Source organism: Nomascus leucogenys, chromosome 22a (genome assembly GCF_006542625.1).
Source record: "Nomascus leucogenys isolate Asia chromosome 22a, Asia_NLE_v1, whole genome shotgun sequence".
NCBI lineage: Eukaryota > Metazoa > Chordata > Mammalia > Primates > Hylobatidae > Nomascus > Nomascus leucogenys.
The window spans coordinates 110,648,859-110,665,603 of record NC_044402.1 but is presented as its reverse complement, the minus strand read 5'-3'; the positions used below and the strand labels follow the sequence as shown (position 1 = coordinate 110,665,603).

At 34.2% G+C, this 16,745-nt stretch overlaps 1 protein-coding gene across 4 annotated transcripts in view; it reads left to right on the top strand.

Moving 5' to 3' along the window:
• The window catches only part of KANSL1L (KAT8 regulatory NSL complex subunit 1 like), a 172,214-nt gene that overhangs the window by 54,046 nt on the left and 101,423 nt on the right, over positions 1 to 16,745 (top strand). For all 4 annotated transcript variants that reach the window (XM_030804129.1, XM_030804130.1, XM_030804127.1 and 1 more), the window contains exon 3: positions 8,879 to 9,020. In XM_030804129.1, coding sequence (XP_030659989.1) covers positions 8,879 to 9,020 — 142 coding nt within the window. The remainder of the gene's footprint in view (positions 1 to 8,878; positions 9,021 to 16,745) is intronic.

Genomic DNA, 16,745 nt, shown 5'->3' with positions numbered 1-16,745 from the left:
TTTATCACATTTTATGTTTCTAATAGATATACCTTATAAAGATATGTACAGTTTTTTTTTTTTGAGTCAGAGTCTTGCTCTGTTGCCCAGGGTGGAGTGCAGTGGCACAATCATGGCTCACTGCAGCCTCAACTTCCTGGGCTCAAGTAATTTTCTTAACTCACCCTCCCAAGTGTCTGGGACTACAGGTATGCACCACCATGCCTGGCTAATCTTTCTATTTTTTGTAGAGACAGGTTTCTGCTGTGCTGCTTAGTCTGGTCTCAAACTCCTCAGCTCAAATGATCTGCCTGCCTCGGCCTACCAAAGTGCTGGTATTACAGGCGTGAGCCACTGTGCCTGGCCAGATGTATACAATTAATATTATATTATTTTCCCATCCCAGGGAATTATGTTATGAAATTGATTGTATTTAAAATTTATGGCATCTTTAGCACTGAGGAAATGCAATATTTCAAATTTATGCATATAAGCATCAGGATCATTTAAAATAACGTTGCATAATATATTTAAGATTGTCAGAAATATTTTTCATTTAATGTCTAGTGATATTTTAAAAATATATGTAATTCGTTCTGTTACAGCATTTTAAAATGTAAATTTGTGGCGTATTTGGCATTCAGGGGAATGATGTCAATATAATGTAGATTTTTACACACTTTGTGTGTGTATCTACAATGTGGGTTGTTTCCAGATTACTTCAAACATGTTAGCGTTTTGAAATGATCAAGGTCAAGCTTTTCTCAACTAAAGAGGAATTCTTAGCAGTGTCTGAAGATCTAAACAAAATGCTAAAAATCCTATAGAAATATCCTTCTGTAGCTCAATAAGTTGCTGGTTTATTGGCTATACATTTTTCTGTGTTGACTAAGCTTTAAAGATATTTTGCTTGTGTTAAAAAGAAATTGACTAATGAAAAATGCTGTCTGTAGAAGATATTTTTAATTTTTATTAAACTGGTTTCTATTAGAACTAATGTCTTCAAGGATGCACATCAAAAAAAAAAAAAGAGAGAGACCTAGGATATGAAGCTTTAAATGTGGACTCCTTTATTTTAGGTACAAATGCCAGTGGAAACTTTCCATTTTTATAATAATCATTATTGTTTTGTTAGGGCTCAGATTTAAAAGTTCCTTAGGTATTGTGTGGTTTGGCACTTTCTTCACAATAAGTCTAACTTTTTATTTTGCAGAACATGAGGTTATACAGAAGTGCATATATTGTGTTAGAGTAGGAATGCCTGTACTTGATTCTGGCTTAGTGGTAGTCATCTTTTTGATTAATAAAGGTAGTTTTCATTTTTATCCTATTTCTTTTCAGGGCCTATTATAGTGTTTGGCAGGCCCATCACTAGCTCATTTGTGTGCATTAGGAAAAGATTTTCCTTCCACTGAGCAGATGTAGATTTGTAATTGCAGGGTTTGGAGTACAGAACTCTTGCTGGATTTTACTTGCACCTTCATCCAGGCCCGTGTACAGTTCAGTATGAAAACATTACATGGTTGCCTGGCTTTCTGAACAAAAGTGACACATGCACACACATACACACAATGCTCATTGAACAGTGAAATTGTTTCTTTAGCAAATGTTTTGATTAGTTTAACATTTATTTACAGTATTTCCTTTTTAAAAATATGTCCTTATTTGTCAATGTTTGATGTTACACAAAGATTTTACAAACATATTTAAGACTATTTTACAGGCTATAACTTTGAAAATTCTTTCCATACAAGAGAAGAGGCGTGGTAGTGATAGAATGCATAAATATTTCCCAATCTCTCCTTTTTTTTCTTTTTTTTCTTTGAGGGGTGGGAGGATAGATAATAAGAGAACAAGACTAAATTTGCCCATCCCATATATGAATTATTTTTAATTAATACTGAAATTTTCAGTTTAGGCAGTTGACACTAAGTTCTGCCAGAGTTCTAGGCAGAATTGCATAAGATCTGAAGATGTGTTTACTCCATTTATTCTTCCTTTTTGGAACCCTTTTTAAGTTCCAACCTCAGATAGTCCTTGGACATCCTAAACTGCACTTTTTATTGTGGTTTATCTTCATGCCAGAATTCCTAGAGGTCACAACTGTATATTTTTTTTTTGTTTTTGTTTGTTGTTTACTTCATGAATGTGTGCATATATGTGTCTATACTGTGTGTGTACAACTTGATGATAGAGTATGTAAGTTATTAACTTATATGTCAGTAAGGCTCATCTTAAAGACAATGAACATTTTAAATGAGAACTTGTTAACCCAAATGATCCTAATAGCATGAAATATTTTCAAGGGAGGAATATGTTATTTAAGGTATATGTTAAGCTGTTATAACAAGGAGAAGTCAACATAAATATATAGAATTTATTTTTCTCTCATTTAACGGTCACGAATTAGATATGCTTTACAGGGTTTAGCAGAGACCTTTTAGCTTTGCTGTTCCTTAGGATGCTGCCCTTGCCTGCATTGTTGAGTCACTGGTACTTCATTTCATTTCCGTATTCAGTCATTTTTAATGGTAAACCCAATCATTTATAACGGCCAGACCTAGAAGTTGTGCACATAATTTTGGCTCGCGTTTTATTTTCAAAGACTTTGTTGTATAGTCAGACCTAACTGCAAGTAAGGCTGGGAAATAAGGTCTCTAAGCTGAGCTGCTGAGGGCTCAGCTGAAACCCAAGGAGCTCTATTATCCAAAAAGTATAGGAGGATGGATATTAGGGGAAAACAAGAAGTCTATTCAGTTTGCCTCTTTGGCTACCCAAATGTCCATGTACCTCTTTCTCATTCATAAAACATACCATCTTCTCAAGGATGATAACCCAAAGTCACATTCATTGGGTAAAGTCCTCTATATCGGGTTTGTATGTGGTTCATCATGATGTGGTGACCAATAAACTAAGAGACAAGTTTCCTAATTTTCTTGATCTCTTGCTTCTTGTATGATGGTATAAGGACAAGGAAAATTCCCACTGGGAAAAAAAGAACGGGCCATATATGATAGTTCCTGTTCCTTACAACAATAGACTTCTTGCTCTGGCAGTGGAGTAAGGTCTTGCTAGGACCTTAATTTTGCTTTCTGAGATAAGCTGTCTTGTCATTTGTTCTTCATAGTCCCTGACCTTGCTCTTTGGGAATTACTCTTTGTCTATGATTCTTTGTGACTGTATCTAACATGGGTGTTAGTGTACTCTTACTGGAGACACCACTGCATTCTCACCCTGCTTTCTATTGGTGCGGATTTGGCTCCCAGGGATAGTCTCTGTTAGGCTTGTGGTGGTATTTCCTAGTCGAGTTCCCTCCGAAATGTAGGTTTCCATTCTCTTTTCTTCCTGTCAGTTATATGTGAAAATACCGCAGCCAAAGATCTCATTTTGTCATAGTTGTTAAGCCTACGCACTTATTAATTTACTAGTTGTTTTCCTCAGTCTATCTACCTCTCCCTCAATTTGATAACTGCCTTAGTGTAATGGGCTACTCTACACATGCTCTAACAAAGCTTTAAAGTAAGCTTAAATTTATGAAGTTGAACAGCAAGTAATATAATAACCTGTCAGAACAGAATTCATCACTCTTTAAGGAAGACCACAAAATCCACACATTCAACAACATAATATTCATAGTACCCTTAATATATATATTTATATAAAACCTACTAGACATGTATGTATGTATGTGCACATGTGTGTATTCAACTATTAGGCATGCAAAGAAGTGGAGAAAAATTATTAATGGAAACTGATGTGGAAATGACAATGATTATGAAAGTAGTTGGCAAAGAGCTTAAAATATCTATTGTAAATATGCTCAAGGACTTAAAAGGAAAATGTGAACATAATGAAAGAAATGGAACGTATAAAGAAACATTGAACGTTCAGAAGCTAAAAATATGTGAAATGTAAACGACTTCAGCTAACAAGAGAATAGACATTCAGAAGAAGTGGTTAATAAATAGAAATCACTGCTAACTTCTCATTAGAAGGTATGTAAGCCAGAGAAATGGAATGATACATTTAAAGTGCTGAAAGGTGGGGAAAAAAAGTCAGTCTAAAATTCTCTGCCCAGTGAAACATTTTAAAAAACAGAGACAAAATGACATTTCCAGATAAGCGAAAATAGAGAGAAGTTGTCAGTATATATGCACTAAAGAAATTTTAAAAGATGATCTTCAGGCTGAAGGAAAATCATACTGGGTAAAAACAGATTTATGTAAAGGAAAAAAGAAATGTTAAGAAACGGTAAATATGTGGGTCTGAAATATGTAGAAATTAAATCACACATTTCCAAATAACTCGTGGATGAAGAAGTCACAAGAGAAACTAAAATTTTTTGAACTGAATAATATTAGAAACATGACATAACAGAATTTGAGGGATGCAGCTACTAAATTACTGAAGCAATGCTGTATGGCTATACATGTTTATATTAGGAAAGGAGAATAGTGTAGTCTGTGGTCTAAGTCTCCTACTTAAAAAGCAATAAAAATAATACTAAGTTAAACCCAAAGCAAATAGAAGGAAAAGGTGATGATAAAGAGTGGATATTCACAGAATATAAAACATGAAAACAATGGAGAGAATTATAAACTTCTAGCAAGATTATTTAGAAGAATACTAATAGCAGGAAGAAGGAAAAATATCACTATAGATGTTCCGGCATTATGAATAATTGGGGAATACAAACCATTCTCTGTATTCCCAGGTTCTGTATCTGTGTATCAACTAACTATAAATGGAAATAATCAAGAAAAATATGAAATAATGCAATAATAAAAAATATGAATTAAAAAGAGTATAACAACTATTTGTATTAGTTATAAGCAATATTTACATTGTATTAGATATTATAAGCAATCTAGAAATTAAAGTATACAATGGAGTGTATGTAGCTTATATGCACATATACATCATTTTATATAAGGGACTTGACCATTTCCGCAGATTTTGGTATCCTCAGGGGGTCCTGGAACCAATCCTTATACTAAGGGATGACTGTATTATGAACAACTACATGTCAATAAATTCAACAATTTAAGCTAAATAGGCTAATCGCTTAAAAGACACAAATGACCAAACTGACACAATGAGAAATAGAAAACCTGAAAAACCTTACGTTAAAAAGAAAAATTAATAATTATAAACTTTCCCACATAGAAAACTTGTGGCTCAGATGGCTTCACTGATTAATTTCATTGAAACTCAAGGAATAAACCATTCCAGTCCTACATAAATTCCTTCAGAAAATCAAGAAGGAGAGAACACTTCTCGTTTTATGAGGGTAGCATTAGCTTGATTCCAAAACCAAATATGACAAGAAAACAGCAGATCCATATCTTCTTTGACTATAGATGCAAAGAAAAATCCTAAATGAAATAACAAATAGGGTCTAGCAAACTGTAAAAATTCATCATGACCAAATGAGTTCATACCAGGAGGTCAAAACAAAGATGTAAGTTTGTGATGTTGACAAGTAGTTAGTACCAAGAGAAATTGCATTCAAAACCACTTAAGTTTAAACAGCTTGTACTCATTTGTTTTAGCAAGGTTAAATGGTGGCTGCAAGCAAGCAAGGATGGGAATTGAAGTCATAATGCTACCTTTCTGGGGAATGAGTGATCTCTCTCACTGTCCAGGGGGTCTCCACTCACCAATGTCTTTGATCTTTACTAGAGATAGAGAACCCACATTATGGCCAGCATGTGGTCTGTGATCAGTTCTGCACACTCTAGAAAGATTCAGGGAGTCAATGGCAGACCAGGCTTATATGCTAACTGGGGAGTGGGGACACTCTGAGTATGCTTGTGCATTAGTTATATGCTAATTGGTTACACTGTAAGTTATGTAAACCATTAACATTGATTATATAAGTTGTTTATGTAAAATGTTTGACTTTGGGGTATAACATGTTGATCTTGTTTGAGCAAGTTAGCCATATATCTGTAACATCTTAATTATTAACACATTTTTTTTAGAAAAACATGTTTTCTAGGAAGCAAACATTTTTGTTTACCACTTATAAGCATAGCAAACTTGTTTTATTCACTCCTATTAAAATGTAGGATAAGTTACCCTCTACAGAAAATTTATTTCAGGCCGGGCTTTCTGGCTTATGCCTGTAATCCCAGCACTTTGGGAGGCCGAGGCAGGTAGATCACTTGAGGAAAGGAGTTGAAGCCCAGCTTAGCCTACGTAGTGAAACCCCGTGTCTACTAAAAATACAAACAGTTAGCTGGGTGTGGTGGTACATGCCTGTAATCCCAGCTACTCAGGAGGCTGAGGGACAAGAATCCCTTGAACCTGGGAGGTGGAGGTTGCAATGAGGAGAGATCACACCGCTGCACTCCTACCTGGATGACAGAGCAAAACTCAAAAAAAAAAAAAAAAAAGAAAATTTGTTTCATATATCACAAAGCGTCCGATGCGATTTGGTTTACTTAAATTTAATCTGGTATTGCTATTTTTCTATATTAGTATAATTTAGTGTAGTATATGAACATAACAATGATTTTTGTAATCCTAACTTGAGGATCAGAATATCTTTACCAGAAGTACAATAATATGAGTTCTATGACATTTTTTTCTGTTATATTTCATTATTCACTAATCATCAATATTATAGCCAAACCAAATTGCATATTATAGGGGAATTTTCCAACTGGAGCAAAACTTAAAGAATGTTTAAGATCATCTTTGATTGCCCTAAGCTCACTTCTATGCCATACTTCTACAAGTCCTATCAACTTTAAAATGAACCTTGAATCCATTCTTTTATCTACATATCTTTGTCTCCCCTCCCCTTCCCAGTCAAAGCCATTTTTATATTCAGTGTTTTAGTCAGAATAGGCTATATTTAGTTACAAATTAGCATCCTAATCTCAGTGGTTTCACACAGCAGAGGTGTACTGCGGTTTACATAAAGTCCAGTGTGATCTGGGCTATTCTCCTCCTCCATCTTGTAGCTATACTCTCTGCACTAGTGGTTATGAAGATCCTCAGGTGAACTGGAAATGACAATGTCACTTTTGCTTACAGCCCATTTGCTCAGAACTAGTCAAATGGCTCCAACATAAATGCATAAGCCTGGGAAGTGTAGGGCGGTAGGTGAAATATTTAGAGATCACAATGATCTGTACCACACCCAGATTATTATAGATAACATCTTAGTTGTTTTCCTGACTTTTTTTCATTTCCTACTACAGTGCTTTCTCCACCTAGTAGCCAAAGTTCTTGGAAAAAAAAAAATTATTACCACCTTGCCAGTAGTTTCCACTTTGTTTTAAAATCCAAACATTTTATCCTCACCTGTGCAAAATGCTACGCGCTAGCACACTTGCCTTCTCTAATTTCATGATTGGCATTTAGTGTTGCTGTTATCTATGAATAGCATATTTTGAATAGGTATTTTATTTTGTCCACAGTTATGAACATGTGATTTTTAAGTGTCAAATTTATGAAACCACAGTAGTGACTATAAACAATAAATAATAATACCAAGAGAAATCCTAAATCATATGGTGTCTTTAATCACATTGTATGCAGTTAGAATCCTTAAAAACAGTAGCCTTTCAGAAACATTGATATAATGTAAAATCCTGTTATAATGAATAAATACTATATAGCAAAGCCGTAATTGTGTTCGGTTTATCTGACAGCAAATGATCTCTTAAATACTTTCTCTGATTAAAGATTATTTGAAAGATATTCCATTATGGTCCAGTGCATTTTAAAAAATTAATAAACTTTTTTAGAGCAGTTTTAGGTTCACAGCAAAACTGAATGGAAAGTACAAAGAATTCCCACATATCCCCTGTTCCCACATGCTACAAATGCATAACCTTTCCCACTGTTAATATCCCACAACAGAGTGGTGTATTTGTTACAGTTGATGAACCTACATTAACACGTCATTGTCACCCAGAGATCATCATTTACATTAGGGTTCACTCTTGGCGTTCTACAGTCAGTGGGTTTTGACAATAAATGAATTTTTAGATAAGTTTTTTATAAAGTTTATATGTTGTCATTAAGTCATTGTTGCCCTACAGTTATATCTTCAGTTTCAGTTTTTTTTTTTGCAGTTTGCATCTCCTAATTAAATATCACACACATATACCACCCATAATCCCCAATAATTTTTCTCTAGCTGTAGTGCTCTTGCCAAATGACGAGGTACTAGGAGGAGCTGGGAATCAACTCTTATTTTTAAATATGCATGAAAGAAAGGCTTTATATAAATTCTTTGTGATCTCTAGGTTGTGAATCCTAGGAATCAGGTTTTTAAGGAACTGTTTATCTTAAATATTTTAAGGTCTATATATTTGGTATGCTTATTTGAAATGTAGCAGAGCATTTATATTTTTTATAATTTTTGATAGTTTTTAAAAAACGATTTAAGTAATTAGCTAATAACGATGCCTATTTTAGCAAAAATTACTTATAGTAAAATTGAATATGCTACAGTTTATTACATGGATTTAGATTTAGCACCATTCAAATGGATTGTCTGGTACTTGACATCTACTTAACGTATAAAAGTTTTATGTAGCAGTTTTTACATAGTGTTTGCATTGTCATTCATGTTTCCTTTTCTTTGCTGGTTTATCCCTGTTTAAGACCTTCTGCACTGATAAAGAATTGAATAGCAGAGGAATTATCCCACTACAGGGTATGTAATATTTAATGAAAACAGGTATTTGTGGGGTGGAAAGGTAGGAAAATTATATCTTTTTCTTTGATAAGAAGTCAATCTGCCATTCTCTCTTCCTGTAATTACATGTTGTAGAAAGGAAATTTGCTTTTATGATTGGAGTTAAGGAAGTTATTAAGCAGTGTCTGTGAAACTTGATTGCCTTTGTGCTTTGAGTAACAGTGTTTGTTTTGTTCACAGTAACTGTAGTACTGAATGGAAGTGGCTTGTAGACAGAGCACGAGTTGGCAGCCGATGGACTTGGCTTCAAGCCCAGATTTCAGACCTAGAATGCAAAATCCAACAACTAACAGACATTCACAGGCAAATTCGTGCCTCCAAGGTATTGTCTGTCTGTGTTCTTCTACTTTTGTTAAAAATTGTTAATGTTTTCATTCCTTCTCATTTCATCACAAAAATAATTGTTACAAGGTTTTATAAAAATGTAGCCAGTTTATGTTCAAATTTTTGATATGTTATAAATTGAAGCAATCTTTGTAATGCCTTTTTGTATTTGAGATCATTTTATCATACTTTTTGAGCAATTCAGAACTTCCTTATTGGATTCCAGTTAATATAAGTGATAAACGTGTTTTCAAATTTCTAAATCATAAAATACATATAACAAAAACCTTACAATCTTAACGATTTTTGAGTGTATAGTTGTGTTATTAAATACATTTGTAATGTTATGCATCTGTCACTATCCATCTCCATAACTCTTTTTACCTTTTAGAACTGAAGCTCTAAACCCATTAAATAATAACTGTCCACTTTCCTCTCTCCTCAACCCCTGGCCACTATGTCTGTCTCTTATGATTTTGACTATTTTAAGTACCTTATATGAGCAGAATCATAAGTTTTTGTCTTTTTGTGGCTAGCTTATTTCACTAGCATAATGTTCTCAAGTTTCGTAAATATTGTAGCATATATTAGAATTTCTTTCCTTTTTAAGATTAATAATTTATTGTATGTATATACCACATTTTGCTTATTCATTCATCCGTTGATGGACGCTTGGGTTGCTATCAGTTTTTAGCTATTGTGAGTATGCTATGAACATGGATATAAAAATATCTCTTTGAGACCCTGTTTTCAATTATTTGGGGTAAACACCCACAAGTGGAATTGCTGGATCATATGGGAACTTTATTTTTAATTTTTTTGTGGATCTACCATACTGTTTTTCACAGTGGCTATACCAGTTAACATTCCCACCAGCAGTACACAAGGTTCAGATTTCTCCAGATTCTCGCTAACATTTATTATCTGTTTATTTTATAGTAACCACCCTAATGAATGTGAGATGGTATCTTATTTTAGTTTTGATTTGCATTTGCCTAATGATTAATGATGTTGAACATCATTTCATGTGCTACTGGCTTGGCTTTTGGATATCTTCTTTGGAGAAGTACTTATTCAAGTCCTTTGCCCATTTTTGAATTGGGTTGCTTGCTTGTTTCTTTCTTGTTGCATTTTAATTCTATATATATTGTAGATATTAATTTCTTACCAGATGTATGATTTATAAATATTTTTTCCTATTCTATGTGTTGCTTTTTTTTTTTTTTTTTTTTTTTTTTTTGAGACAGAGTCTTATTCTGTCACCCAGGCTGGAGTGCAGTAGTGTGATCACTGCTCACTGCAGCCTTGACCTCCCGGGCTCAAGCAATCCTTCCACCTCAGACTCCCAAGTAGCTGAGACTAGAGGCTTGTGCCACCATGCCTGGCTAAGTTTTTTGATTTTTTGTAGAGATGGGATCTCCCTCTATTGCCCAGGCTGGTCTCGAACTCCTAGACTTAAATGATCCCCTGACCACAGCCTCTCAAAAAGTGCTGGTATGGCAAATGTGAGCCCCAGTGCTCAGCCTTGTTCATTGCATTTTTACTCTGTTGATATTATCTTTTCCTGCCCAAATTTTCAAAATTTTTCTGAAGTCCCATTTGTCTACTTTTTCTTTTATTACCTGTGCCTTTGGTGTCATATCTAAGAAATCATTGCTAAATCTAATGTTATGAAGCACTTACCCTATATTTCTTCTTAGAGTTTTATAGTTTTAGGTTTTACATTGAGGGCTTTGATCTGTTTTGTGTTAATTTTTGTGTATGGTGTTAGGTAAGGGTCCAGTTTCATTTGTTTTCATTCAGATATTCAGTTCTACCTGGTTGAAAAGACTGTTTTTCCATTGAATGGCCTTGGAACCTTTGTCAAAAAACATTTGACCATATATGTTAGGGTTTATTTCTGGGTTCTCTATTCTATCCCATTGGAATATAGGTCTGTCTTTATGCCAGTACCACATTGGGTTTTTTTGTTTTTGTTTTTTAATTTCTTTTCTTCTGTTTTTTAAAAAAGAGACAGTGTTTCACTATATTCAAGACCAGGCTGGTTTTGAACTCCTGGGCTCAAGCCATCCTCTCACCTCGGCCTCCCAAAGTGCTAGGATTATAGGCATGAGCCACTATGCCTGGTCAGTATCACATTATTTTGAGTTCTGTAGTTTTGTGGTAATTTTTGAAATCGGGACGTGAGTCTTCCAGATTTGTTATTTATTTATATATATTTTTGAGACAGAGTCTCAGTATGTTGCTAAGGCTGGAGTGCAATGGCATGATATCAGCTCACTGCATCCTCCACCTTCCAGGCTCAAGTGATTCTCATGCGTCAGCCTCCTGAGTAGCTGGGATTACAGGCATGTGCCACCATGCCCAGCTAATATTTTTGTATTTTTATTAGAGATGGGATTTCGCCATGTTGGCCAGGTTAGTCTTGAACTCCTGGCCTCAAAGTGATCTTTGCCTCGGCTTCCCAAAATGCCGCGATTACAGGTGTGAGCCACCGAGCCCAACTCTAGATTTGTGGTTTTTTTTTTTTTTTTTTTAGAGATTGTGTTGGCTTTGAGGTCTCATGAGATTTTGTATGACCTTTAGGATAAATTTTTTTCTGTCTATAAAAAGAGTTGTGACGATTTAGATAGGGATGCACTGAAACTCTAGATTGCTTTGAGTAGTTTTGATATCTTAATAACATTAAGTCTTCCAATCCATGAATATGAGATTTGTTTCCATTTATTTATATCTTCTTTAATTTCTTTCAGCAATGTTTTGTAGTTTGTACAAGTCTATCAACTCCTTGGTTATCTATCTATTATATTCTGAAGTGTTTTATTCTTTTTGGTGCTGTTGTAAGTGGAATTGTTTTTGTGACTTTCTTTGCAGATTGTTCATTGTTGGTATATAAAAAACGCACCTGACTTCTGTGTGATCTTGCTACTCTGCTGAATTTATTAATTTGAACATATTTTTGAAGGAATTTTTAGTGTTTTCTACATATAAGATTATGTCATCTTAAAACAAATCATTTAACTTCTTTTACAATTTGGATGCCATTTATTTCTTTTTCTTGCTTAATTGCTTTGTCTAGGACTTGCAATACTGTGTTGAATAGAAGTGGTGAAAGTGAGCATTGTTCCTGATCTTAAGAGGAGAAATGGTTCAGTCTTTAACCCTTGAGTGTGATTTTCAGGGGCTTTTCATATGTGGCTTTTATTATGTTTAGGTAGTTTTCTTCGATTCCTACCTTGCTGACTGTTTTTATCATGAAAAGATGTACAATTTTTTCAAATGCCTTTTCTTCAATTAAAATGATGATAGGGTTTTCTTTCTCCTTCATTCTGTTAATGTTGTGTATTACATTTATCAGTTTTAATACTGAACCATCCTTTCATTCTAAGAATAAATCTCACTTGGAATAAATCTCACTTGGTCATGGATTGTAATCCTGTTAATATAGTGATGAATTTGGCTTGCTAATTTTTGGTTGATCGCTTCTGTATCAGTATTTACAAGGGATATTGATCTGTAGTTTATTTTCTTATAATGTCTTTGCCTGGCTTTGGCATCAGGATAATGCTGGCTTCACAGAATGAATTAAGAAGTGTTCCTTCCTCTTTGATTTTTTGGAAAAGTTTGAGGATTGCTATTTGGTCTTCTTTAAAAATTTAGTAGAATTCAGCATTGAAGTCATCAGATTCAGGGCTTTACTTTGTCAAGAGATTTTTGATTACTAATTTAATTTCCTTACTAGTTATATAGGCCTATTCAAATTTTCTTTTCTTTTCTTTTGAGTTGGAGTTTTGCTCTTGTTGCCCAGGCTAGAGTGCCATGGCATGATCTTGTCTCACTGCAACCTCTGCCTCCTGGGTTCAAGCGATTCTCCTGCCTCAGCCCCCTGAGTAGCTGGGATTACAGGCACCCACCACCACATCCAGCTAATTTTGTATTTTGTATTTTAGTAGAACTGGGGTTTCACCATGTTGTCCAGGCTGGTCTCAAACTCCTGACCTCAGGTGTTCCACTTGCCTTGGCCTCCCTAAGTGCTGGGATTACAGGTGTGAGCCACCACACCCTGCCCAAATTTTCTATTTCTTTGAGATTTAGTCTTCTTAAGTTGTGTTGTGTTTCTAGGAATTTGTTCATGTAATCTAGGTTATTTAATTTGTTGGTATAGTATTATTAATAATACTCTCTTGTCATCCATTTTATTTCTTTAGATTCAGCAATAACATCCCCAGCTTTATTTCTGATTTTAGTATTTTGAGTCTTTTTTCTTTGTTTTCTTAGTTCATCTAGCTAAAGGTTTGTTGATTTTGTTGATGCTTTCAAAGAATCCACTTTTAGTTTCGATAATTTTTCTAGTTTTTCTATCCTCATATTTTAGCTCTACTCTAATCTTTATTATTTCCTTTCTTCTACTAGCTTTTGGTTTAAATTGTTCTTCTTTTTCTAGTTTCTTAATTTGTAAAATTAGGTTGTTAATTTGAGATCTTTTTTGTTTTTTTTAAATGTCAAGAGTTTATAACTATAAACTCCCCCTTTAGCTCTGCCTTCACTGCATCTCATAAATTTTGGTATGTTTTGTTTTCATTTTCATTTATTTCTAACTGTTTTCTAAGTTTTCTTGTAATTTCTACTTTGATCTATTGGTTGTTTTAAAGTGTGTTAATTTACACAAATTTGTGCATTTTCCAGTTTTCTGTTAATGATTTCTCACTTCATTTCATTGTGGTTGGAAAGATACTTTTTATATCTTTCTTTTTATATCTGTTGAGATATAATACTTGGCCTAACATATGGTCCATCTGGGAAAACGCTCCACGTACACTTGAGAAAAATTTGTTATGCGGTTGTTGTTGGGTAGAATGTTCTTTAGATATCTATTAAATCTATTTGGTTTATTGTATAATTTGTCTGTTTCCCTACTTATCTTCCATCTAGTTGTTGTGTCCTTTAACAAGAGTGAGTTATAGAAGTATCCAACTATTATTGTAGAATTATTGATTTTTCTTTACAATTCTATCAGTTTTTGCTTCATATGTTTTGATTGTCTCTTATTAGATGTGTAAATGTTGCCTGATGCATTAGAAAACAATACTATGACCCTGAGTTTTTTGAAAGAAGAAAAGCTTTATATTGCAAGTTGACTGACAAGGAGACTGGAGGGTCAAGCTCCAATACTGTCTCCTTGTGCTGTTTTTTTAACTTAAAAAATATTTTTGTGGGTACATAGTGGATGTATATATTTATGGGGTACGTGAGATATTTTGACACAGGAATACAATGCATAATAATCAGATCAGGGTAAATGGGATATCCATCACCTCAAACACTTATTCTTTCTTTGTGTTATAAACTGTCCAATTATACTCTTAATTATTTTTAAATGTACAATAAGTTATTGTTGACTGTAGTCACCCTGTTGTGCTATCAAATACTAGATCTTATTTATTCTCTTTAATTATATTTTTGTACCCATTAGCCGTCCCCATTCTCTCCCACCCTTCCCACCCTCTAGTAATCATCATTCTACTATCTCCATGAGTTCCATTGTTTTAATTTTTTAAGCTCCTACAAATAAGTGAGAACATGCACAATTTGTCTTTCTGTGCCTGGCTTATTTCACTTAACATAATGACCTTCAGTTCCATCCATGTTGTTGCAAATGACAGGATCTCATTCTTTTTTATCACTGAATAGTACTCCATTGTGTATATGTACAACATTTTCTTTATCCATTTGTCTGTTGATGGACGCTTAGGTTGCTTTCAAGTCTTGGTTATTGTGAATAGTGCTGCCATAAACATAAGGGTGCAGATACCTGTTCAATATACTGATATCCTTTCTTTGGGTATATACCTAGGAGTAAGATTGGATCATAGGGTAGTTCTAGTTTTAGTTTTTCAAGGAACCTCCAAGGTTTTCTCTCAAGTGGTTGGGAATATACATTCCCACCACTGGTGTGGTTCCTTTTTCTCTACAACTTTGCTGGCATGTTTTATTCCCTGACCTTTGGATAAAAGCTATTTTAACTGGGTTGAGATGATAGCTCATTGTAGTTTTGATTTGCATTTCTCTGATGATAAACAATGTTGAGCACCTTTTCATATACCTGTTTTCCATTTGTATGTCTTCTTTTGGGAAAGGTCTATTCATATGTTTTGCCTATTTTTCAATCAGATTATTAGATTTTTTTTTCTATTGAGTTGTTTGAGCTCCTTATGTATTCTGGATATTAATCCCTTGTCAGATAGTTTGCAAATATTTTTGTCCATTCTGTGGGTTGTGTCTTCACTTTGTTGATTATGTATTTTGCTATGCAGAGGCTTTTTAACATGATGTGTTAACATGTATTAACTTGATTTGTCCATTTTTTCTTTGGTTGCCTGTGCTTGTGGGGTATTACTTAAGAAATCTTTGCCCAGTCCAATGTCCTGGAGAGTTTTTCCAATGTTTTCTTTTAGTAGTTTCATAGTTTGAGGTCTTAGATTTAAGTCTTTAATATATTTTGATTTGATTTTTGTATACAGCAAGAAATGGGGGTCTAGTTTTATTCTTCTGCATGTGGATAGACAGTCTTTCCAGCACCATTTACTGGAGACTGTTTTTTCCCCAAGTTCTTGGCAACTTTGTTGAAAATGAGTTAACTGTATATGTATGGATTTGTTTCTGGGTGCTCTGTTCTGTTTTATTGGTCTGTGTGTCTGTTTTTATGCCAGTACTGTGCCATTTTGATTAATATAGCTCTGTAGTATAATTTGAAGTCAGGTAATGTGATTCTTCCAATTTTGTTCTTTATGCTCAGGACAGCTTTAGCTATTCTGGGTCTTTTGTGGTTCCATATAAATTTTAGGGTTGTTTTTTCTATTTATATGAAGAATGTCAGTGGTACTTTGATAGAGATTGTATTGAATCTGTAGATTTTGTTGGGTACTATGGATATTTTAACAATATTCTTCTAATTCACGAAAATGGAATATCTCCTTTTTGTGTGTATCCTCTTCAGTTTCTTTCATCAATGTTTTATAGGTTTCATAGTTGAGATCTTTCAATTCTTTGGTTAAGTTAATTCCTAGGTATTCTGTTTTATTTGTATCTACTGTAAATGAGTTTACTTTCTTGATTTCTTCTCTAGATTGTATGCTGTTGGCATGTAGAAATGCTACTGATTTTTGTATGTTGATTTTGTATCCTGCAACTTACTGAATTTATATATCAGTTTTAATAGTTTTTTAGTGGAGTCTGTAGATTTTTCCAAACGAGATCATATCACATACAAACAAGGATAATTTGACTTCTTCCTTTCCAATGTGGATGCCCTTTGTTTCTTTTTCTTTTTTAAAAAATTTGCCCTCCAAAAAGTTTTATTTCTTCTTCTTTTTAAACTTCTATTTTAAGTTCAGGGGTACAAGTGCGGGTGTGTTACATGGGTAAACTTGTGTCTTAGGGGTTTGTTGTTCAGATTATTTCATCAGCCAGGTATTAAGCCTAGTACCCATTAGTTGTTCTTCCTGATCCTCTCCCTCCTCGCACCCTCCATTCTCCAAAAGGCCCCAGTGTGTGTTATTCCCCTCTATGTGTTCATGTTCTCTCATCATTTAGCTCCCACTTATAAGTGAGAACATGCGATATTTGGTTTTCTGTTCCTGAGTTACTTTGCTAAGGATAATGGCCTCCAGCTTCATTCATGTCTCTGCAAAGGACATGATCTCATTGTTTTTTATGGCTGCAT